General features: G+C 38.7%; 1 protein-coding gene across 5 annotated transcripts; it reads left to right on the top strand.

Moving 5' to 3' along the window:
• The first annotated feature begins 2,241 nt into the window (after positions 1-2,241).
• On the top strand, positions 2,242-23,617 carry LOC136239624 (leucine--tRNA ligase, cytoplasmic-like). 5 transcript variants are annotated; one of them, XM_066030394.1, is made up of 34 exons: positions 2,242-2,433; positions 2,491-2,586; positions 4,174-4,184; positions 4,233-4,314; positions 4,369-4,374; positions 4,425-4,505; positions 14,098-14,226; positions 14,274-14,341; positions 14,587-14,662; positions 15,550-15,662; positions 15,797-15,860; positions 15,907-15,974; positions 16,263-16,359; positions 16,412-16,540; positions 16,790-16,954; positions 17,009-17,062; positions 17,265-17,405; positions 17,459-17,622; positions 17,805-17,870; positions 18,233-18,315; positions 18,385-18,523; positions 18,565-18,654; positions 18,706-18,861; positions 18,957-19,072; positions 19,117-19,229; positions 19,282-19,449; positions 19,805-19,882; positions 19,939-20,007; positions 21,500-21,658; positions 21,703-21,915; positions 21,964-22,068; positions 22,126-22,233; positions 22,283-22,412; positions 23,349-23,617. In XM_066030394.1, exons 1-34 carry the CDS (start codon positions 2,395-2,397, stop codon positions 23,537-23,539), a joined length of 3,567 nt encoding a protein of 1,188 aa, XP_065886466.1. In that variant the 5' UTR covers positions 2,242-2,394; the 3' UTR covers positions 23,540-23,617. The 5 variants fall into 5 exon arrangements, with proteins under 5 accessions (XP_065886466.1, XP_065886465.1, XP_065886462.1 ...); XM_066030393.1 differs by lacking the exons at positions 2,242-2,433; positions 2,491-2,586; positions 4,174-4,184; positions 4,233-4,314; positions 4,369-4,374 and adding an exon at positions 7,257-7,321 and having other exon boundaries at positions 4,434-4,505; XM_066030390.1 differs by lacking the exons at positions 2,242-2,433; positions 2,491-2,586; positions 4,174-4,184; ... (1 more) ...; positions 4,369-4,374; positions 4,425-4,505 and adding an exon at positions 8,672-8,810.
• Positions 23,618-24,080: the final 463 nt, after the last annotated feature.

Below are 24,080 nucleotides of genomic sequence, written 5' to 3'. Positions count from 1 at the left end.
AGAGTAATCTTTGAAGCAAGCATATTGTGGTGGGCTTTATACGGAATGTACAAACCACTCTAATAGAACGCACACGTGGCGGCATTAGGCTATACCTATTTGAAAGTTGTTGCTCGGATTTATTTTACAACAAAATGGGTCGGTCGGTAGGCAAAAAAAACAAAACAAAAAAAAACAGCTATTATTTTTAGATATGTACATGCTGGTTACAAGCCATATAATATATCAGTAAGCCATGCACACATGATTGCTGATTAAACAGACATATCAAATCCCTTCTAATACATAACTATTAAAAACGGATAAACATAGTTAGAGTTCAATGAGCACTGTAGATTTTCTTCGCCAGATGCTGGTTTTACGTTTACAGATAGCTAGATTAGACCTAGTATTGGCCCATTGATAAAGAGTGATGGTTCTCTCACTGCTGATGACCAGGAGGTGACTGAAACCCTAAACCAATTCTTTGAGTCAACATTTACCAAAGAAAATTTATCTAGCTTGCCTGTTCCCTCCTTTGTGTCTGAAGATAGTATTTGTGATATTGACATAACAGAGTCAACAGTTCTTCAGAAGCTACTTGAGCTCAAGGTTAACAAAGCTCCTGGCCCAGATGGTATACATTCTTACGTCTTAAAAGCTTGTGCTAACACACTTTATGTACCTTTAACCATTCTGTATTCTCAATCCTTATCTAGTGGTGTCCTCCCTGATGAGTGGAAACAGGCACACGTTGTTCCTGTTTTTAAAAAGGGTCAAAGAAACCAAGCTTCCAACTACAGGCCAATTAGTTTGACATCTTTAGTTGTTAAGATCCTGGAGTCTATTATACATTCTGAATTGGTAACCTTTCTTGATGGGCAAGGCATACTTAATGGTGAGCAACACGGTTTTGTTAACAGGAAGTCCTGTTTTACTAACTTGTTATCAACTTTTGAAGAGTGGACTTCTGCTTTGGATCAAGGATTTGGCATTGATGTCATATTTCTAGACTACAGTAAGGCATTTGATTCTGTACCTCATCATAGATTGATCTCCAAGTTGGAAGCATTTGGTGTTCGTGGTAATTTGTCTTTGTGGCTATCAAACTTTCTTTCCAACCGCTTCCAGAGAGTTGTGTTGAATGGTCACTTGTCGTCTTGGGCTCAGGTGGTGAGTGGAGTCCCCCAGGGGTCTGTTTTAGGGCCCTTGTTGTTTATATTATATGTTAATGACATCCCAGACCTTATTGAAAGTAATGTAAGAATGTTTGCTGATGATACAAAAATTTATTCTGTTATTCAGAGCTTTGACGATCACCTTAGGCTGCAAAGTGATGTTGACCGATTGTTGCAGTGGTCTCACACATGGTTGCTTCGGTTCAATATAGCTAAATGTAAGCTGATGCGGATTGGTAACTCTGCTCCGTTCACCTACTCTATGCTGGACAGTTCCACCAACTTACCCTTTGAAATCACAGAAGTGCAAGAAGAAAAAGATCTTGGTATTTGGTGCACTGAAGACTTGAAACCATCTCTACAGTGTCGTAAGGCTGCAGCAAAAGCTATGCAAGTTCTTGGTTTGCTAAGAAGGTCCTTCAAACTTTTTTCTGTTGACTTGTTGACTTTTTTGTACAAAATGTATGTCAGACCTCACTTGGAGTATTGCATCCAGGTCTGGAGCCCTTACTTGGCGAAAGATATTGATCTCCTAGAGAAAGTACAGAGACGTGCCACCAAGTTATTACCTAGTTTATTTGATTTACCATACGAAACTCGTCTAGAGAGACTTGGTTTATATTCACTGTATTGTAGACGTCAAAGGGGAGATCTAATTGAGACCTACAAGATATTGAATGATTACTATGACATCAACCCTACCTCATTTTTCACTTTGAGTAATACGGATACCACCAGAGGTCACCACCGTAAACTCTTTAAATTTCGATCTCGGCTGCTAGTGAGGCATAATTTTTTCACCAACAGAGTAGTTAATTTGTGGAATTCTCTTCCAGCAGATGTTATTTCTGCACCAACCGTGGCATTGTTTAAGAAGAATCTTGATGATTTATGGAGAACAACAAGATATGGGCACTCTCAAAGGCCTGCGGCCTAGCTTGACAGTCTTGTACTGCCAAGCAATTTTTGTCCATTAATAATAATAATAATAATAATAATAATAATAATTTGAGATCAAAATAATATTTGTGACCAACTGACTGTTCTATTAGAGTATCTCGATCTTTGGCAGCAATTTTTAAGGTGCCACGTGATCTGTGCAAAATTGGGTCTGAGCAACAACTTTTCAAACAGGTATGGCCTTATTTGCTGGCCGTGGGCATCTCGTGTGTATGGATGCACCGTCCTGCTTGTTGGTTAGATAACTTGCATCAGATTTGTTTGGTCAGCACGAAAAATGTCCGTTTCTACAACCGCTGGTTCTGTAAGTTTCTTGGTAAGTTTCGCTCCATAGATGTGTTTCAAGTGAAGATATGGTTTGTCTTGTTTTTAGTGGAAACTCGATAAAATACGGGAGATAGAGAAGCAAGTACAAAAGAGATGGGAAGATGAAAAAGTGTTTGAAGTAGATGCACCAACAACCGAACTGGTATGGTGCTAAATGCACCTATCAATGTCATGCCCCACCCTCCCGGGTAGGGTGGGGCAATAAAGGGGATTTGACAAAGTCTAGTGTCAAATTCCCCAGTACTGGGGCTAAGAAGCTTGTCTAAACCCCACTATGTCACCACCTCAAAATCGATAGAGGGGTTTCTAAAATGGATTTGATTTACTTATTAAAATAATATTTGGTTCAATGTCAAAACCCAATGGGATGGGGCAAGTGTAGATGTCAAATCCCCAGTAGGTGTATGGAGACTCCTGGGGGTGGGGCTTGACATTGATAGGTGCATAAATCAAGGGGTAGTCATCTCCATAGGTTTAGTGGTAGTCAAATTGTAACCAAGAGATCAAGGAGTTGTTTATAGAACATCAGGTAAGGTAAGGCGGGGCAATTTCGTAGATAATTTGCTTTTGCATTTATAACTTGTGATGAACACAATCGATTGCTACTAAACTTGGTTACAAATACCACGTGTTTATGCACTCTGTGCATACCAAATTGTAAGTGATTCGGTATATCTGTTAGGGAGATATGGTACAAAATACCTGGAGGCATCAAAAATGTGTGTGGGGCAATTCCGTAGATTTCTGCTGCAAGCTACGAAGATCACCAATCCCAAGAAAACTATCTTACTTTGGTACGAAACATACTACAGAGCAAGGTTAGTCCTTAAAACAGCCACAGATCAGGGCTCAGCCCAGAATATTAACCTAGAGGGGGCGAAGTAAGTCGCTTCGGATTCTAGGGGGTCTGGGGGCATGCTCCCCCAGGAAAATTTAGGTGTAAATATACTCAATTTTGGTGAAATTTTATTGTGATGCCATTGAATATTGACCATTGGATTATACAACTTTGGGATCAATTAAACCTTTCCATTTCTCAAGGCTTTAGGTATAAACCTAGGAGGGGCAATAGCTAACCCAGGGGGGGCCTGTGCCCCCTCCCACCCCCCCACCCCTAGATTAACCCCTGCAGATACTCTGCAGCACTGCATTTCTTGCTCAGTTGATTTCAATGCGCAATCATTCAGTTGCGTTGGTTGAGCCACAAATTAAGCTTGGTTTCGGAAATTGGTAGCCGCTAATTATTAAAACTAAGCAGATAGAAATATTACAATGGCACTAATGATTAAAAAAGATACAACTTGGAGTGAGCTTTGGTGTGGAATAAATTTTTTGCAGCAAAATCGTGCTGCACTGCTTCAATCAAACTGTGTTTTTGAAAAAACCAGCAAAGCCAGAATATACCGCTTTAGTGCAAATTAATCCTCATAGCCTAATGTATCTTTACCGTAAATGTTGACTGATTTGATAAAACCGTTGAAAAGTCACAGCCCAGCAAAGTTGAAATTACGAAATTGCCCCACGCACGAAATTGCCCCACTGGTTAAAAGTGACAAACAAGAATCTTTATATAAGGCCTTTGTTAACAGATCAAGAGTACTAGGTGAATCAAGAAATCAAAACTTCTTGATTCTGGTTGCACGCACTACCACAGGCCCTTATCATGATGGCTACCCTTTGCAAATATATGTGGTGTGTGGAAATTATATTTGTTGTTTATTTCTCTCAGCCTCGAGATGAGTGAGTTACATTGTCAACTTAAAATGCCAATTTATTCTGTTGTAACAGGAATGAAAAGTACTTTGCAACATTTCCATTCCCTTACATGAATGGGAAATTGCATCTCGGTCACACCTTCACCATTTCAAAGGTATATAACATGGCCAGCTTTAATATTAGGTGATCCTTTATTATTACAATGTAGGCAGAGGTACGTGACTTATTGTAGGTGGGTGTATAGTGGTGAAGTGTCGTGTGTAGTTTGCAGTTGGTTATGAGAGGCTAAAGGGAAAACATTGTCTGTTTCCATTTGGATTTCACTGTACCGGGATGCCAATCAAGGTATGCAATTTTATGCTAATCAACCACTCCAATAACTATTGTATTTCAATCTGCAATAGTAGTCAGTCAAGATTGACAGTTTGATTTTGGCTCATTGAGAATTTTTCTTGATGATTGACTCAATTTGTTAACCAGGAGCGCTCCACAGCTAGCCAAAGGCCAGCTGTGGGCGCATACCTGGTTTCCTGAAATTGTTTTCACAAAAATGTTTGTGTGTGTATGTATCTATCAATCTAGTATGTTTGTACACACCCACATGAGCAAATCCATTTAATGGTAAAAGTAGCCAGCATGTGATAATTAAATACTGTATTATTAAACTTCCGCACAGGTAAACTTTGCTCTGAGGTGATTTCTTTTCGGTGGTTTGAAATTCCAGTGTAGCGACTCTCTAAGAGACTTTGTGAAAGACCTTCCCATATTAGGCTCTTCAGGCTTCTGACAAACTGGAAAACATCATAACAGGCTGCAGAGATAACGAGTTGAAGTATCTCTTTGAGTTGAAAGGGAGTGTGTCTCCTCCAAAAATGAAAGTTGCCTTCTTCGTAAAGAGAAAAACAAGCAGTTAAGGAGACTCAACTTAATTATTTAATCCCTTATTCTGTTTGTATTGTCACGAAACAAAATCTATTAATAATATTCTGTACATTGTACGTTGATCATTCCTGCTATAGCTGCATGGTGCCTGGTGCCTGGTTTTTATAGCACAAAATCAGCTTTTTTTTACTGTTGTTACGTGTATGTACTTTTTACTTGCACGGTTTTGACTTCTTTAGTAGAACAGTTTACCTGTTGCCTTGTGCTTAAAATTGGCCTTGGTTCATTGACGTTGATGTCAGTTGTAGATTGATATCTATCATTGTATAGAGTGACACCTCCTTGACTAGAAACAACATAAGCAATTAACAGAGTTTACCTTGTTTAAAATAAAGTACAAAAATATTTCCCTTTGCTATCATGTGTGCAAACTAATGTCTATGAAACAAACCGTGCGATGTTGTTACCAATATTGTAGAACACCATACAATGGATGTATAGGGGAACATATATACAGAAAAAGCAAACTTGTTGCTGAACAGTCTGAACACATGATACCAATACATATTGAAAGCACTTAGATTTAATGACTGCCTTATTATTACAGTTTGCTAATGCACTGATATGCAGATGTGTGTGACTGGATTCTAGAAAAATGATTCAAATCGTATATTAGAGGTTTGGAGATAGACGGTTTTAAAGAATTCAAGCCATTAATTATAATTAACTTGCCAAGAACAGTGAGCACACGTATGGAATTTACACAAAAGATGTATCAATTAATTACCTTTCAGACCACTACCAGTACTGGTAGCTGCTTGTAGAGTTTCCCGCCAAATACAATTGAAAATGTGACCAGTTTTACGAGTGAATTAGTATCATTAGTGCTCACAAAGGGTTAGAGGATGAGGTGGACAAGAGATAGACTTCAAAATGGAGGCAGACCATGATTGAAGTCCAGGCATGAGAATACAGGGGTGTGCTGGCCCCTTAATGGCTGATATGCAACAAAATCAACACAGAAAACGTTTGGCCAACCATCCACCAGTACACCACTGCTTCTTGTCAAGCCAGGTCATTCACAAGGTCATGCAGAATCGCCATTTGAGCTTACCACACCATCCAGAAAAGAAGCAGTTTGAGGGTGAAAATTATAGTGTAACTATCCACTGGTGGTGTTAGTTAGATTTTGCCTGATGTGCAGTTTGGACCGGTTTTGTCGCATATGCGATAGATATAATTAATGAGTGTTGTAGTTTAGGATAGTAGTAATTATATGCTTCAACATTGGGGAAAATCGACCCATTACGGGAAGATACAATCAATCCTATATGCGTATAAGTCTTGTTTTCCTGATGTCTCTTGGTGATCTATGGTACATAAATTTGACTTTCTTAAGGTGGCACTGAACCGACTAAGTCCTGCACAAAGCAAATATGTTAAACCCATGCGCTTATTGAGCTATTCTAGGGTGACCCAAAACTTGGCCAGTGTACAACGTAATATGTAATTACCACTTTCACACTTCAGATCAAAGGAATTCCAGAGGATACGTTTGCCATATATACCTCTTTAGAAGGGACAACTAAATGTACACTGAGATGTATCCCGGGAAAGTGGTTGCATTTCAAGCCATTTTCATCAAAGCCTTGATGTGGATGAGGTATAGTAATAGCACTCTGTTTTGTAAAGGTTCAGATTGAAATTGAATAAAATTAATGTTTATGTGACTATTGGAGTCTACCACAAGAAGCACTCAGATGAAGGTATTTCAGTATCCTTGCCATGCTACAAGTTGGAGAACATTAGTTAAAGGCAAGAACTAGTCTTATAGTGCATTCACAAGTGTTTCGGCACGTTTTCGAATACGGACCAAGTCTACTTTACAGTTATCCACTCTGTATTGAAGCCTACCCCTTTGGGCCTTTAGTGTACATTGTAATTAGTTTTTAAACAATGTGATAGCATTAAACCACTTGTGTAAATTCCTGAGATTCGCCCAACTCTACTTTTTTCGTGATATCCTTAGGCTGTTTCTTGTGGCAAGCTAAAGTATTTTAAAGCATGAATAACATTAGTTGTATCAACAACAGTTGTATCAACATCAGTAGCTGAGAGTTTGCTCTGTTAGTACACTGAGATGCTCTACTATGGTCTATGGTTGTATGACCATAAACATGCTGTCCAAATAACTTTGTATGACTGCCCTTATAGGTTCAGTACCACCTTAAGATTATGGGATACCGCACTTGGTAGGATTGTACTGTGGATCCAGAAAGGTGAGAAATTATGAAATAGGTGGAAGTTTGGTACATGTTGCCCCAACGATTGACAAGCTTCAGCTGGGAACAGACAGTGAGACTAGAAACAGGCAAATTTTTATATAGCAAAATAATCTGTGAGGAGTTAGCAGGAGATTCTGGTAGTATGATCAGCGATGTGTACTTCATGGTTTACGCAAATAAAACCAGTCAAGAAATTCAGTCAAAATAATACTGTATGGTAGTGGAATTAGGGTTGGTAGTGGAATTAGGGTTGGTAGTGGAATTAGGGTTGGTAATGTTACTTACCATTCACCATGATGGGTTGCTATATTAGCCTCTCAGCTTCCCAGGAAAAGAAAAATGGATCCGATGAATTATGGGTACTTGATCTGTATGTATACAGCATGATTTGGCTTGGAAAGAAATTGTCATTAAATAATTTCATGGAAAACATTTACACAGAGTTTTAAACATTTTGTGTGTATGTACTGATAAGCACTATGCTCTGGGTAGTGTGTACTATTATACTAAGCACAGTACTTGTGATGTGTACAGCTACTTAGTTAAAGTGTCTCAAGTCACTGATAGCAATACAGTTTATTCTTTTGAAAGACACTCTCCATACAGATGATGTGCTTTTGCTGAGCACAAGGAAATGGCCACTTCCACACATTGTTGCATAAGGAAAATGGCTGAAATGACCACTGTAATACTGAGATCTAATATCACTGAAAGCGTATGCATAGAACCAGTATTTTAGAAATAAAAATTAAGTAGGGATCTATGTAATAAAAAGTAGTGAAACAAGAGATGAACAGCATAGCTTGATGGGAAAGTCCCTACTTTGGCACTGAGCAAAATTATTAGCTATTGTGCCAAAGTAGGGACTTTCCCACCAAGCTATGCTGTAATACGATCATTCATCTATTGTTTCACTACTTTTTATTGCATAGATCCCTACTTCATTTTTAAATTAACAATTTTTAAAATACTAGTTTGTTTAGTTTTTTGTTGTAGCACAGCTAACTGGTGACTGTTCTATTAGAATATCATACATGACTGTTGTATTAGAGTATCTTGAGTCAACCGAGGGTTGTGCAGCTAGCTAAACCAATAAGGGGTGAGGTCATCTTGTTTACTGTTAAGTAAATAGATTGTTAAGAGGTGTGGTCTCCACACTCTATCACTATTAGTCCACCTAGATCTTTGTTTGATGGGTGTGGTCATGAACCTATCATGAACAGGATCCCAACCATGAAGTTGAAGATATCTAGCTAGTATACCTCTTATAGTAGTGCCGGGACTGAAGTGCTTCTGAAATCCAGCTCTGAAATAATTCTGTGGCGTCTAAATATGCTGCTGAAAGAAAGTGTTGATATGGAAAATTAATGCCTCGATATGGTTTCGTTGGATGAAGAAGACAAGCAGCCTGGCTCAAGATAAAAGAAAAGACAAGGCGCAGAGGACTTACACTCATCGGAACCCCAAAAGGCACATCACACTGGTGAGTTTGTTATTGTGGCATAAAATGGTGGCAGTGTGCTGCTTCGTTTGGCCTCTAGGCTTACGACTGTGGTCGGGAAGTGAGTGAGTGAGTGAGTGAGTGAGTGAGTGAGTGAGTGAGTGAGTGAGTGAGTGAGTGAGTGAGTGAGTGAGTGAGTGAGTGAGTGAGTGAGGCTCAAGTTTTAGTAATTAAAAAAAAAACTATATCCGGTCATCGCTAGGTGTTTTCTTGTTTTTAATGCTGTATTTCATACTAGATGGATTAATATTATTCCGTAAAGGTGATTTTCATGGCGTAAGATATCTCTAGGATGATTTTTGAAGGCAGAATTTTAGGCAGCGCACATCAATTTTGGGGGGATCCTTACTTAAACAGTACTATCGTTAGGGTTGGGAGGTATTTCGGTATTAGTAGTTAATAAGGTATTTGTCAAACACCGAAGTGGTTTTCTAAAAATACTGAATACTGAATTTGACGTAGTAATTAATTTTTGGTGGTTAAGTGGTGACCATACATACATGAAGTCAAGCCCCATGCGACCATGTTTACACTGTGGACAAGCACAGAACTACGTGTGTCGAAGTATTTACAATGGTTTTTTACTTTTTGGGATACTTCAAAACTTACTTTGTGGCACAATGTTATTATTGTTTCATTTGATCCTTTTAAAAGACTAATAGCACAATGTGGGTATAAGTGCAAATCATACCTTATCCATGTTTAATAGGTATTTAATGATACCGAGGTATTTTTCCTAATACCGTACCGTTCTTCAAAAATACAATACCGCCCATCCCTAACTACCGTACTGTTTGATAACCCAAGCCGATAAATGTAGCCATGGCAACAGCAAGCTTATGGATCTTCTCGGATTTTGACAAAACTTGGTGTGTTTGTAGTACCTGTGGTCAGGCCTTTATCTAGGAAATGACTCGGGGGGGGGGGGGGGGGGGGGTATATTGTAAAATCCATGTACTTACTTTTATGCACATGGCATCTGGGGCATGCCCACCTTGTACTTAAGATGCTTCTGGTGTATCCTCAGGTACCAGAGATCCAGGATTTCAGACTCTCTTATTCCTTCTGGTGCATTCTCAGGTGTCTGCCTGAGAATCATACAGTATGGTATTAGGGATCATGAAGAACTGGGATTTTGTAGTCAAAAATATTTTCCCTTCATGACAGCTTGGCAGTATTGGTTAGGCACAGCCAAGCCCAAAAATGTCTTCAAACCCTTCTAAAAAGTTTCTGTGGAATTTAAAAATATATATTATTTAACAGAATTTATGCTAACTGACTAACTAACTGATGTCTCCAGCCAAGCGTAACTCGACAATGGATAAGGCTACGAGCATGATTTCTTTCCTTTTTGACATCACTTTGTACCGAGACTAGGGCTGAGCGATACTGCCATTTTAGTATCATGATCGATACTAAAGCCACTATTCATGATGCTGAATAGTTCATGATAATTACAAATAAGTCAATCATAGCTGGTACTACATAGTGTATTGCTCAGTATTCTTGCAGGAAGTCCTTAAAGGTACGTAACATCAAAAAAGCCACTATCATCCTTGTTTACAGTAACAATTATTGTAACATATGCTTTGAGGTTATGTTATGGTGTTCACACCTCTCTGCAGGGGTAACCAGGTTATGACTTACAAGAATTCTTAGCCTAGAACTGCTTAACAGATGGATTTTTAATGACAATAATGTACAGGCATGGTATCACAATAGTTAATAACAAAATATTGTGATATCAATACTTTCAAAATATCGTGATATATCGCTAAAACGATAATATCGCTCAGCCCTAACCTACCCAAGACGTGCCTTTTTGCCAACCGCAGTACATACAATACACACATCATGGACTTGCCTTTGTCCTCCCTTGTGTTCCAGTGCTTTTCGCTGACAACGCAAGGTGTTGATGCACAATGTGGCTTCCCTGTGGCTGTGTTGGCTATTATCCTTATCGTCGGTATTTTCCGTAGCAACTGGATTGACTGCAGAGATGCTTCTTGTACTATTCTTTTAGTTAGGTGGCGTAGCAAAAAAATGTGGACACAACTGACAAAAGCACCAATTTTTTTCTGTGAGTTCCTTACCACATAAGATTAAAATTTTTGATAGGATCCACCTCAGGCATGCATGCTGGGAAGCCATCCAAGGCTTAGAAATATGCCTGTTTACAATTTTGGTGTTTTAAATAGTAATTTGAAACTTTAGAATAACCTAGAGTATTTCAAGTGACATTAAATTATAAAGTATGTCATTTAAGTATAAATTATGTCATTAAATTTAAATATTTATCAACACATGTCTATGTTTTTTGTGTTTTATTCACAATTACTCTATTAGAGCAGTCGGGCAGTCCTGTAACACAAAGATAAGCACATCTCCACTCTGTGCTTTACATTCACTTGTACCACAATCACTTAAAGCATACAATAATCCACCATACCACCACCACAAGTATACCTAGGCTGTGTTGTGCTGTACTGTGTTGTGCAGTGCATAGGCACTCTCCTCAAGTAAGAATATACGTATTTTGACAGATGAAATCTTTGGATTAGCTTGGCATGCTTTGAAGTGTACAATTTCCAGCCTAGGGGCCCAGATCTAGAGTGTTTACCCCCTCAGAAATTCAACCATGTACTTGCTTATAGGAAAAGCTAGTACAGTACATTTCATCAATTGTTTGCTTATGATACAACAAGCGCACCATAACGGAAAGATAAAAACAGCAAGGAAAAGAACTGAGCTCTTCTGAAAACTAATCAGTGCTGCATGGTCAAAATTATATTTGCAGGACTGATTTATTGAACGTGGGAATTCGAAACAGTAATACTGCTAGAACAGTCATCTATAAAGTTCTGCTATACAGTAATAAAATTACCATGACCACTGTGCTAGTTGAACTCTTCTTTGCTTGTGATTTCAGCACAGCTATCTTACCCAATATTGTATGCATACAATTGTGCCAAACATGTCATAGTTGAAATTCTACACTGTTGATTAACTGATCGATGAAATATTGCAATTCTGTGTTCTTTACATCCTAACCTAGCATGTCAAAGCTAACTATGTGTAATCTTTGGCTGCTAAGTTTCACGGTAATGGTGAATGTAAACATGCAATACTAAAATATATTTTTCACTGCTACAATTTGATTTTAAAATTGCAATACTTCATCAGATTGCATCATATGTCTGAAACATCTTTAAAACTATAGCATTTGATATATACGTACCTGCATGTCCAGTCAAGCTCTGGTAGCAAGGCAATTATATTTACGTGTACGTAGTTAGTCATTTATACTCTACCATTGCTTAATGAAAGTTGTCTGGAAATTCATGAAAAAAATCCATGGTGACTGCATCCCATGGTTATACTGTACTTAAACCACACTTTGCCCTCACAAACCCTGTGAAATTCTATACATTATATCCACTACTACAAATACACATTTTTAGCAATAATTCAGCTTGAGACTTGAGCAAAGTAATTTTATCTTACATCTATCTGTACTGCTGGGTTAATGGTATGAAGAACCTTATTGTTGTGGTCATGCATATGATTTCAGCATAAATACAAAATCAAGCATGTAGCAATAACACATATTTTCATACTAAATAATAAGAGCTGGTGTAGTATAAGTTGGTAAGTTATTAAGCTATACCTACTTCACAAACAAGCACAAAATGAATTTTGTATAAGATGTGACATTTGAATGACTACAGTATTTATTTATTTATTTATTAAGGCTTTACAGCACAAGTGCTGAAGGTCTGTAGGACACCTGGTCCTAAAGCCTGTTTAAAGTTGTTACAGAAAGTGTGTTTGAAAAGGTGAAGAAAGGAGAAAAAATCCATGACTGGACCCGGGCAGCCTCAAACCTGCAGCCATCCGATTAGCGCTTGAACAGGCTGTAGGACCAGGTGTCCTACAGACCTTCAGCACTTGTGCTGTAAAGCATTAATAAATAAATAAAATAAAAGGTATTAGGTAAGAGATTTATATAATATTATCACAAACTAATTACTGCAAATATTTCAGTGTATATTCATTTCCACAGTGAGCAACTACTGTATAGAGAAATTTCTCTATACAATTTGTGGATCATACAAGCTGTATACGCTGTAAACTATAGGTGCCTTTTCCACACATTCTACATACCAGAAAACAAAATGACGTAACACTTGATTCCTTATACTGATTAACTTGCTCTTAGTATCAGAATGCAGCCAGATACTGTAGTTACATCCATGGAAATTTCAGGCTATTATATGCCATGATCAAAAAGTTATGAAGCTTCAAAGTTCAAAAAATGGGTCAAACTTTGTGTGTGGAAAGGTACCTTTTTGAAAATCTGGTCACAGTCAGTATGAAAATTACTTGTCAGCATTAAATAAAGCTTGTGAGGGTAATATTACTGTTTATCAGGTCTTGGTTTAATGTTCAACCCTGCATAATGTTCTCTTGCATGAAATAGAGCAAAACTAGCACTTGTATGGCTTGCCGATTTTGAAAATTCTATAGTTACATAACTATAAATGCTTTTATGGAAAGGCCCTTTTTAGAATAAGATGGATCCTATCAAAAAATTAAAGTTAAGGTTGTGCTACATATGTGGAGAAAGTTTGGTGCTTTTGTCACTTGTGTCCACATTAGTTTTAAATTTGGCTTTAAGCAACCTAACTATTTGTTTGTAATGCTATGTAATGGACGGAGCATGGCTGAAAACAAAGCGTAGTGGCCACCTCCCTTTCCATTACATAATTGGTTGTTGGGGCGTGCATTCTGACGCAAAATTACTTGCATTACATTCCTGGCACTATTCTTTCTTTTAATACAGTATGCACTGGGTTCATTTGTCATTCTGGTAAACAAACAAGTAAAAGGGAAGATTGTGGTAGCTTAATTATTGTAAATAGTATGTGTTGTAAAGTATAGGAGGTCAACGTATTTCACTCACACTTGCATGCATGCATGGACGCACACACACACACACACACACACACACACACACACACACACACACACACACACACACACACACACACACACACACACACACACACACACACACACACACACACACACACACACACACACACACACACACACACACACACACACACACACACACACACACACACACACACACACACACACACACACACACACACACACACACACACACACACACACACACAAACACACACACAAACACACACACACACACACTGCACCTGTGTATAATGGAACATCTTTGCCATAGGCTTGTGTTGACAAGCTGCAGAGGGAGATGAAGGATTTTGGCTATCCTCCAGTGTTCCCAGATGACACTGAAGGAATAGATGAAGCCGAAGAAGAGAAGATTGATCCCATCAACAAAAGACCAAAGAAAGTGCACACATACCTAATTTTTCTATTAACATATGTACTGTTGTACAGGTGAAGAACATGAAGTATCAATGGAACATTATGAAAATGATGGACTTTAAAGATGAAGAAATTAAAATGTGAGTTTAGTACTGGACACCGATCTTGAAATTTAGGAGTGGCTACATTAATGGTTTTTATGAAAAGATTTGTGATGATTCAGCTACAGAAGTGATATATGTACAATATAGTATCTAAGGATCACTCATGGGAAATAGTACATCTATAGTGAAGCGATATTCAGTCCATTTGGCATGGTCACTATCGAGTTTTTTTTTTTTCGAGGGTGTGATTACTGCAATTCTTCATGATCTTACCACTTCAGGTTTGCCAACATTAAATACTGGTTAGAATACTTTCCTCCGGCAGCCATGTCAGACCTTAGGGCAATAGGAGTGAAGGTCAGTACAGCATTGTTATCCACCAGTTGTACTGTATGTGAATGGTTCACACAACTAAAAGTGCTTGTGTTACATGGTTATAAAGAAAATTTGGTGGATTTGTTGAATGGCCCTTTTCTACAACGTAGGTGCTGTGGAGCACCTCAAGAAAGACACCCTGAAAAGAAAACACCATGATACTAAGCATAGTCCAGGCATGGGGCGATTACACAAGGAAAGTAATCAATTATGATAGCGATTGCTAAATTACATTACTTTCCCAAAGTAATCTGATTACAGTCATGATTACAATGTGTGAGTGTGTATAGGTGTGATACAAAAATCTACCATGCTTTGTGTATCTGTTACATAGAAGTGCTCATAGGCTGTAAATATGTTCACAATCTTACACGTTTGGTGGTATGACAAGCGAATATGTGTATAATCATGGAATTGATCATGATTATGATTACTTGAACAAAATATAATCAATTATGATTACGATTACACAGACTTTGAAAACTATGATTAAATTACAATTACCTTAAAATCCGTAATCGATTGTACAGTGGTAAGCCGGTCACCTTCGGGCTTGGCTTTAATGGGGGAGGTGGCTGTGAATTAGTGTATAAATGTGTCGGGAATTATAGTTGGCAGGTGGCCTTTCTATACAGGTGGCCGCTAAGACAGGTTCCACTGTAATCGATTACATTTATCCCATGCCTGGAGCACACTTCTCCATAGTCCATCCCATTAGTCCCCTTACTGTCAGATGCTTTGCTAATAAGGATATGGTAGTCTCAATAAATCTACACGTATACGCTTATATTTCTCATGCCATATGAATTTGCCAAATTTTCCCTCCAAAGTGTACTGCACATATTGTTGTCATCACTGTTGGTACGTAGGTTGACTGGAGACGTTCATTCATCACAACTGATGTCAATCCTTACTTTGATTCGTTTGTCCGCTGGCACTTTGAGACTCTGCGCAAACATAATAAAGTGAAGTTTGGTAAAAAGTAAGATTTACAAAAACAAGCACACTACAGTCACACACAACACATGCACAGCACAGCACTATATTGTACTGTACTACTTGCAAAACAAACCATAATTCGTACAGCTGCTTAGACTGGTTCTTGTGTACTTTCAGACATACAATTTATTGTATAAAGGATGGTCAACCTTGTATGGATCATGACAGAATAAGTGGAGAGGTGTGACCTCAATATCATGTGACTTGTAATGAGGTACATTATTTAGGGAGTGGGACCTCAAGAGTACACTTTGATCAAGATGAAGATGGTAGAGCCTTATCCAGCAAAACTGAAGTGTGTACTTTACAACACTGTTTGTGTCTCAAATACTTTGGGACCTCCATTTTCTGAATTTCTGAGTGCCAGTTCAATCACGAAAGAAGTGTTCTGATAAGTGAATTTGTTTGCCTATTCAATATATACGGAGCTCCAGAGCATCATTTACTCTAATAAAATGTATATGAATTAATGAAATGCTTTAATAAATCAGTAACTTTTACTGTTCAAACATTGGTAAATCGATATTCGGGTAATTGAGGTCCCATTGTACTATGATAGCTTCATGTAATTGTGGTATTTTAGGGGACTTGCTGGACAACCCGTTTTCTTGGTTGCTGCTACACTCCGGCCAGAGACCATGTATGGACAAACAAATTGTTGGGTCCATCCTGACATGAAGGTGTGTTTACGATCTAGGTGACAACTTGTGCTCACTACTTCACTTTGTATAGTACATTGCATTCAAAGTGGTCAATGGTGAAGTGTTTATTAGTACAAGGAGATCAGCTCTCAATATGGCATACCAGGATATTACAGCAAAGCCGGGAGAGATTGAAGAAGTGGCTACAATAACTGGACAAGTGTGTGCTCTGTATTCACATGTATAAGAATGCATACATACACTACATACATACACTACATACATACACTACATACATACACTACATACATACACTACATACATACACTACATACATACATACACAAACCTATCACCCACATGCACTACACACCACATAACAGGGCAGACATGCAAACACTTTGTATACACGCAACACAGTACATATTGCACAATTCAGTTTTCAACTTTTTTTTTTGTTGTTGTTTAGGACATCATGGGGGTTTCCCTGAAGGCACCACTTACACCATATGACATCATCTACACACTACCCATGTTAACAATCAAGGATGACAAAGGTACTGGAGTAGTGACATCCGTCCCTTCTGATGCACCTGATGACTATGCTGCTCTACGAGACCTGCAGAAGAATGAAGTATGTACTAATAACATTTTGTGGTTATAGCTGACTTGTTGTTATTTCCTACAGGCATTTAGAAAGAAGTTTTCAATCACTGATGAAATGGTGATGCCATTTAAGCTGGTTAGTTTCCAACTTGCTGTACCTGTCACCTGCTGTATGGGACCAGTATTTATAATGAAGTGACTTTAGTACACCATAGCTATGTTTGGGACTTATACAGTCACTATATACACTGAGCTACGTACGTGTGGGACCTGTGTATTTAACATGGCCACTATACAGTGACATCCACTATGTTACATACAGTACAACTTTCCAATAGGTTCCCATCATTGAGGTACCTGAAATGGGTGACCTGTGTGCAGTGAAGGCTTGTGATGAATTCCAAGTGGTCAGTCAGAATGATGCTGACAAACTGACCTTAGCAAAAGAGAAAGCATATCAAAAAGGATTCTACGAAGGAGTAAGTAATAAATACTGTTGTTGCCATGCCAATGCAACTCCTTTGATGTTCAGGTGTTCCTAGTTGGGATATGTAAAGGAGAGAAGGTTCAGACTGGGAAGAAGAAAGTTCAGAAACTGATGATTGATAGTAAAGAGGCTGTGTTGTATCAAGAGCCAGAGAAGACGGTGATATCTCGGTCTGGTGACAGATGTATTGTTGCTCTCTGTGACCAGTGGTAAGCCAAAGTCTTTACAGAGAAAGTTTACAGAGTATCAGGCTTTTATTAACATATTTTATTATGCTCTATTAGCAAAGTGATTTTTAAATGCCTAAAAATATATATCCCAGTTGAATTTTAAAAATATTATACAATTCTGTTAATGGTGTTGGAGTAATCTTTTTGTTTTGTGTGAACAGGTACTTGGATTATGGAGAAGAAACATGGAAAAAGGAAGCTGCTAAATGTCTGTCAGGATTAGAGACGTATGTTCTGTGATATAGAGTACACTACCTGCACATCAAAGTACGTAGTGTGCATGAGTAAGAATGAACTGCTGGAATGTTTCAAGCATGTTTTACTCCTAAAAATACTCTGAAATTTAATCGTGGAGCATAACAAAATTTTCCTGGTGGGGCATGCTCCCAGACCCCCATAGTTTAGCATGCTTTCTATGCCAGCTTTTATTGTATGTCTGGAACCCCAACCACGAAGTGCTTGCTACGCCTATGGTTGTGTGTGTGTATGTGCGTGCATGCGTGTGTACGAAAACTACATGCACACACTAAGCACAAATTACAAAACCCATACATACAGTATACTATACACACTCAAACTATCTCTGTAGGTATTCTCCTGAGACAACTCAAAACTTTGAGGGTACTCTTGACAGACTTCAGGAGCATGCCTGCTCTAGGTTGTATGGACCTGGTAAGATTTATCATACCACACTCACCTCCATTCCTGTGCTAAATATTAAAACTTCATTCTCAATTCCAGGTACAAAGATCCCATGGGACCAACAGTACATAATAGAGTCATTATCAGACTCTACTATATACATGGCTTACTACACTGTGTGTCATCTGCTACAGGGTGGTGTGATCAATGGATCACAATCTGGAAAATATGGAATTAGGTATGGAGATTGGAATCAGAGTTTAATTTACGTAACTACAGAGCAGAGCAACTCACAACTGAGATATGGAACTACATCTTCTTTGGTGGTGATCTCCCCAAGGATAGTGGCATATCAGAAGAAGCTTTACAGTAAGACATTTACGCCATTGTTCTTGGTGGGTACCTTGTTTGGTTGTGTAGTCATATGAGGAGAGAATTTCAGTACTGGTATCCAGTGGACTTGAGAGTATCAGCTAATGATCTGGTCCGCAATCACCTCACGTATTCCCTCTATAATCACACTGCTGTCTGGCCCAAGCCAGCACGAGAAGATGCCTCCAAGGAGAGTCGGTGTTTGTAAGTTATGACAAATCAATGCATTAGTTTTGATTTAATGGTGTCAGTCTTCTTACCTTACTGTTGCTTCCATTGACTTTTATGTGTCACTTTAGTTGGCCTAAGGCAGTCAGATCCAATGGAAATTTGCTTCTTAATTATGTAAAAATGGGAAAGTCTACTGGAAACTTTCTCACGTTGTTTCAGGCAGTGCAATGCTTCTCTGCTGACGGTAAATTCATAAACATTGTGTGTCATTCTTAATTTGTCTTATAGGTACTCGTCTGTCCCTAGCTGATGCAGGAGACACTCAGGAAGATGCTAATTTTGTATTCTCAATGGCAGAGACTGGCCTCCTACGACTCTACTTCCATATAGAATGGACGAAGGTTAGCAACCAGTATTGTTAGCATATGATGATGTCATTTGATGTCATGTTAGGAAATGTTGGATAATCAGGGGACAATGAGGAATAATCCTCCATCAGAGTACACTTACCTTGATCAAGTGTTTGAGAGTGAAATCAACAATGCCATCAAGTTGACTGATCATTATTATTCTTGTACATTGTTCAGGGAAGCCATGAAGTCTGGCTTCTATGATCTACAGGTGATCGAGAGAAAGTGGTACATGTAACGGATGAGACCATTTTTGTGAGCCAGCTAATTTTTTACTCCCTGTCTGTCATTTCTATGGGTGGGCGTGTGCTAAATTTAAACCATCAAAAGTTGGCAAATCATCTTGTCAAGCTACACTCTGGTGCTGCTGATGCTAAACAAGGCTAACTGGTGAATTGCCCAATTTTTTCCTTTCACTGTTTACAGTATCAGGTTGAGGTAGCCTAATCTTGTGAAACACTCTTATAAGTTTTTGGTACTATCGCCTCCTGTTAGCTGCCTTGAATCTGCCTACAGTTTTATTTACACTTCCATGGTGTGTTGTGCACTTTTGTTGTATTGTGTAGTCTGCTCGAGACAGATATCGAGACTTGACTGCAGTTAGTGGAAGAATGAACTGGGACCTGATCCAAAAGTTTATAAAGGTACTGTAACAATATGGCTGACATGTTGAGAGTGATGAGGTGTATGTATGTAACAGGTACAGGCAGTTCTTCTTGCTCCAGTGTGTCCCCATGTGTGTGAACATGTTTGGAAACTGATTGGAGAGGTGAAGTGTGTGGGTGTGTGTGTGTCTGTGTGTGAGAGAGAGAGAAACAAAAAAAAAGCTATCATACAAATATGTTATGCAACAAAATGCACAAGTCTTATAGTATGTACGCGTTGAGCTGAATCCTCAAAAAACATTTAATAACTCATGGATGCAATTACACACGATCTTGAAATTTGGCTCATTTATAGTACTGCTTGACCAGCTAAAAATATTTCACAGTCTTTTTGTTCAAATGTCTGACATAATATTTACGGCCAATCAAACTTTTCACAATACATTTCCTATGGGAAAGCCATAAAAGTTCAGAGTGCATTATAGCTCTTTCCCGAACTTGTAATGAAGCCAAATCGTACGTGTCTTGTTGACACTTTTGCTGTTACCACTAATCATCTGGTTGGCTGAAATTTTAAGTCTGTTGAGAAAAAATCCACTTTTAATTTTTAGCTGTTTTGCAGGATTTAGCTCAATTTGTACATACTATAGTGTTGCTAACACCAGATATAGTGTGAAAAACAACAAAACCCTTACAGAAGAACGAATACTGAATTGAATTTAAAGAACTGAATTTAGTCTGCCTGCCTGCCTGCCTGCCTGCCTGCCTGCCTGCCTGCCTGCCTGCCTGCCTGCCTGCCTGCCTGCCTGCCTGCCTGCCTGCCTGCCTGCCTGCCTGCCTGCCTGCCTGCCTGCCTGCCTGCCTGCCTACCTGCCCGACCACATTCGGCCTAGAGGCTCAACAACACCTTGTATGACTGCCATATTTTGCCACAATAACTGTGGAATGTGTCTTTTGGGGTTCCAACAAGTGTTGCCCTCTGTGGCTTTCCTTTCCTTTTATCTTCAATAGTGCTGGTTGTCATCTTAATCATGCAACTAAACCATATCGAGGCATTAATTTTCCATATCGACACTGTCCGTATTTAGATGCCACAAAATTATTTAAAGTGCTTGCACTGCTGTAAGAGGTATTACCCTAGATCTGTGTTATTATTAGCTAGTAGACACTATACCTGTAGTTGCACGATAAGATTGACCATGCCCCTGACAATTTAGCAGCATGATCCGAGTACCAGACACGCCTCTTAATGATCTAGCCATACTTATTGCGATTGATCATACCAACCACTGGTAGCATGGTGAAAAGGGACAGAAAGACTTAACTGAGGCCCACTCAAGGTACTCTCACCTTCAACAAACAAAAGAACTAACAGATTAGTGTATTAAATTATTCATTACAAATGAGGTAAGGATCCAAGTGATAAAAACCAGTGAAACAATATATGAATGATGGTATTACAACATAGCCTCCTACTTAGGCATTGAACAACAATTGTTATGACATGCCAATGTATGGATTTTCCCATAGGACTATGTTGTTCATTCATATCTCTTGCTTGACTGGGTTTCATCACTTGGATCCCTACTTCATTTTTATATTGATACACTAGCAGTGTGTGTAATGTACTGTGTGTAATTTGCTTGGTTATCATAGACTGACACAATCATGAAGACACGATGGCCAACTCTACTTGGTGATGGAGCAGTGAATGAGGCGGCCATTGAAGCAGCACATCATTTGATAAAGGTCACTCATGAATTTAGAGTACAACTGAAGAAGATGTTGGAAATGAATTTCAAAGTGAAAGGAAAATTAAGTGAATAAAACAAAACAATTCTTTTACTCATTTTCTACAGGCTACCACATTCAAGAAGCCATCATATGGTGTAGTGTATGTGGCCCGACATTACCCTGACTGGCAGAAAGCAATTTTGAAGAAGTTACGTTCACTTTATAATGAGAAAGAGAATAGTTTACCCCCCAACAATGACATATCGGCACATCTTGAGAACGAGGAGAGCCTCAAAGAAGTCTTCAAGAAAGTGGTGCCATTTGTCCAGCACATTAAGGTGAGGGGTTATTGATGGATAGAAAAAAAATTACTTTTTGTGTTTCAGAACATGTTACCTGAAGGAAAGGCCAGTGCTCTGGAAGATGTAACACGTTTTAATGAGAAGGAGGTGTTGGAAAATCATTCCAGTTACATCGTCCAAGCTTTAGAGGTAATCACCATGTTCAGTAGCCCAATAATGGTGGCATTTGTAATTTCTCACTTGTAGCTGGATGAGATATGGATTGAAGATGTGGAGAATGCTACTGACAAGAAAGTCAAGGAGGACTGTATACCTGGGAAACCAATATCAGTATTTACCAGTGACCCTCACAAGGTTTGTGCTTTAAGATATTTTGTTGTTTTGTGATAATGTGTTTGTGTAGCCATTTTGTAAAGTGACTGCTGCCAGCCCTCAAGTTGGTAGTGGTTATTTCTCCTATCCCATAATGGTGTATGAAGGTGACACGGTACCTCGAGTGGTAGATAGGATCAAAAGAACAGCTGGTGTACCAGGTAAACTCATCCTCCATTTTTGATTGTAGTATTGATAGTACTGTATATTAGGGATCATAAAGGTTTGGGTTTTTCTGACCAAAAATATCGCTTATAAACCAGCCTCACAATACCTTCATGGAATCTTGGCAGTGCTGGCTAGGTATATCCAAGTACAGCCTGAAACACTTCCAAAAAGTTACTATGAATTTTTTAAAAAATCATGTAGTGGAATTTTCTACTGACTGCCTTCAGACAAGCGTAACTTGATGACGGCTAAGGCTACGAGCTCGATTTTTTCACTGTTCGATATTGCTTCAGCCAGACAGGTGCCTTTTGGTATACTGCAGTACGTACATGGACTTACCTGTGTCCTCCTTTGTGTCCCATTGCTGACAGCACAACGTGTCGATTGGTGGTAGCACCACATGATGGCTTCCCAACGTTTAACGGGAATTGTCTAAATTTTTTGTTGTGACTGATTGACTGCAGAGGTCCTTCTCCCAGTGTTTCTTTGTTTGTAATGCTGCGTAACAGGCTGAACAGGCTGAACATAGCTGAAAATGAAGTGTAATGGCCACTTTGCTATTTCAGTAGTTGATATTTGGTTGGGGGGATTCAGGTGAAAACTGACACTATTCTTTCTGTTTTAATGCACATGCATGGGTTCACCAGTCATTATGTTACAAAAAAAGTAAACAAGGAAGTATAAGAAAAAATTGAGAATTTTAAGTTTGATTAAGGATCATAGAAAACAGTAAGGAAACAGGGAGGTTGCCTACACTTGCAGATAAGCTAGGTTAATCCTTAATTCAGTTGTAGGGATTTAATGTCCACTGGTATGTCTGCAAGTATGCACGACCACTACTTTGTATTTTTATAATCCCTAATTGAACTTAAATTTCACAATTTTTCCTTATACTTGTAGTTATTGAAGATAAACTATTATCATGTTAGGTGACAAGCCAGTTGACTTGTTGATGCACAAGGATCCTAAAGCTGGTTCCAGGAGATTACCAACTTTAGATTACCATGAGGTTGCGTGTGTGGTACCATCATCTGGTGTGTTCACTTTGAAGGATGATGACTTGTGGGTTGGGTTACAACAAGTTGGTAGTCAGATACTATACACTGTTCCTGAATCATAGAAGTGTAGAGTGTAGATAAGAATTTATTTTTGAATTGTATGTGTGTTTCAGTATTAATTTAATATATTAATTTAATAGATATAAGTAACAATTTTGTGCACAGATCCTTTGTGGTTATTTCACATTTGCTGCTCAGATTAGAAACATTGGGGAAGGGAAGGTGCTTGGGGAGTGTCTGGATTCAGTGAAACAGATTGGTGAACTAGATACTTTCATGTAGTGGTCTCTTTCTTAAGACCATCTCACAAAGACCACCTTCATTTAATTCCCCATAGGATGGTCTCATTGGTATGTGGCAGTTTAACTTTTTATGAGAACGCCTAATAATTATCTAAGGCAGACCTGAGGTGATTATCCCAAGGGTGCTTATCCAATGCCAAAGTGACAAAGTCAATTACCAATACCTGTAAATCAATTACTTCAAAGTATGGGATAGAAAGCAGTTAAACCATGCCTGCATGAATTCAGGGGCGTAGGGAGGGGGGTTCAGGAACCCCCCTGTAAAATTTAGACTTCTGCAAGCAGGATCCTAACACACCAT

The sequence above is a fragment of the Dysidea avara genome, chromosome 11 (assembly GCF_963678975.1).
Source record: "Dysidea avara chromosome 11, odDysAvar1.4, whole genome shotgun sequence".
Taxonomy (NCBI): domain Eukaryota; kingdom Metazoa; phylum Porifera; class Demospongiae; order Dictyoceratida; family Dysideidae; genus Dysidea; species Dysidea avara.
This window is presented reverse-complemented; position numbering and strand designations above follow the sequence as displayed.

Coding starts and splice junctions, on each gene's coding strand:
- LOC136239624 (XM_066030394.1), top strand. CDS start 2,395: ATGTCCGTTTCTACAACCGCTGGTTCTGTAAGTTTCTTG. Junction 17,623..17,804: donor GTTGCTCTCTGTGACCAGTG/GTAAGCCAAAGT, acceptor TTGTGTGAACAG/GTACTTGGATTATGGAGAAG. Junction 19,230..19,281: donor TCCATATAGAATGGACGAAG/GTTAGCAACCAG, acceptor ATGTCATGTTAG/GAAATGTTGGATAATCAGGG.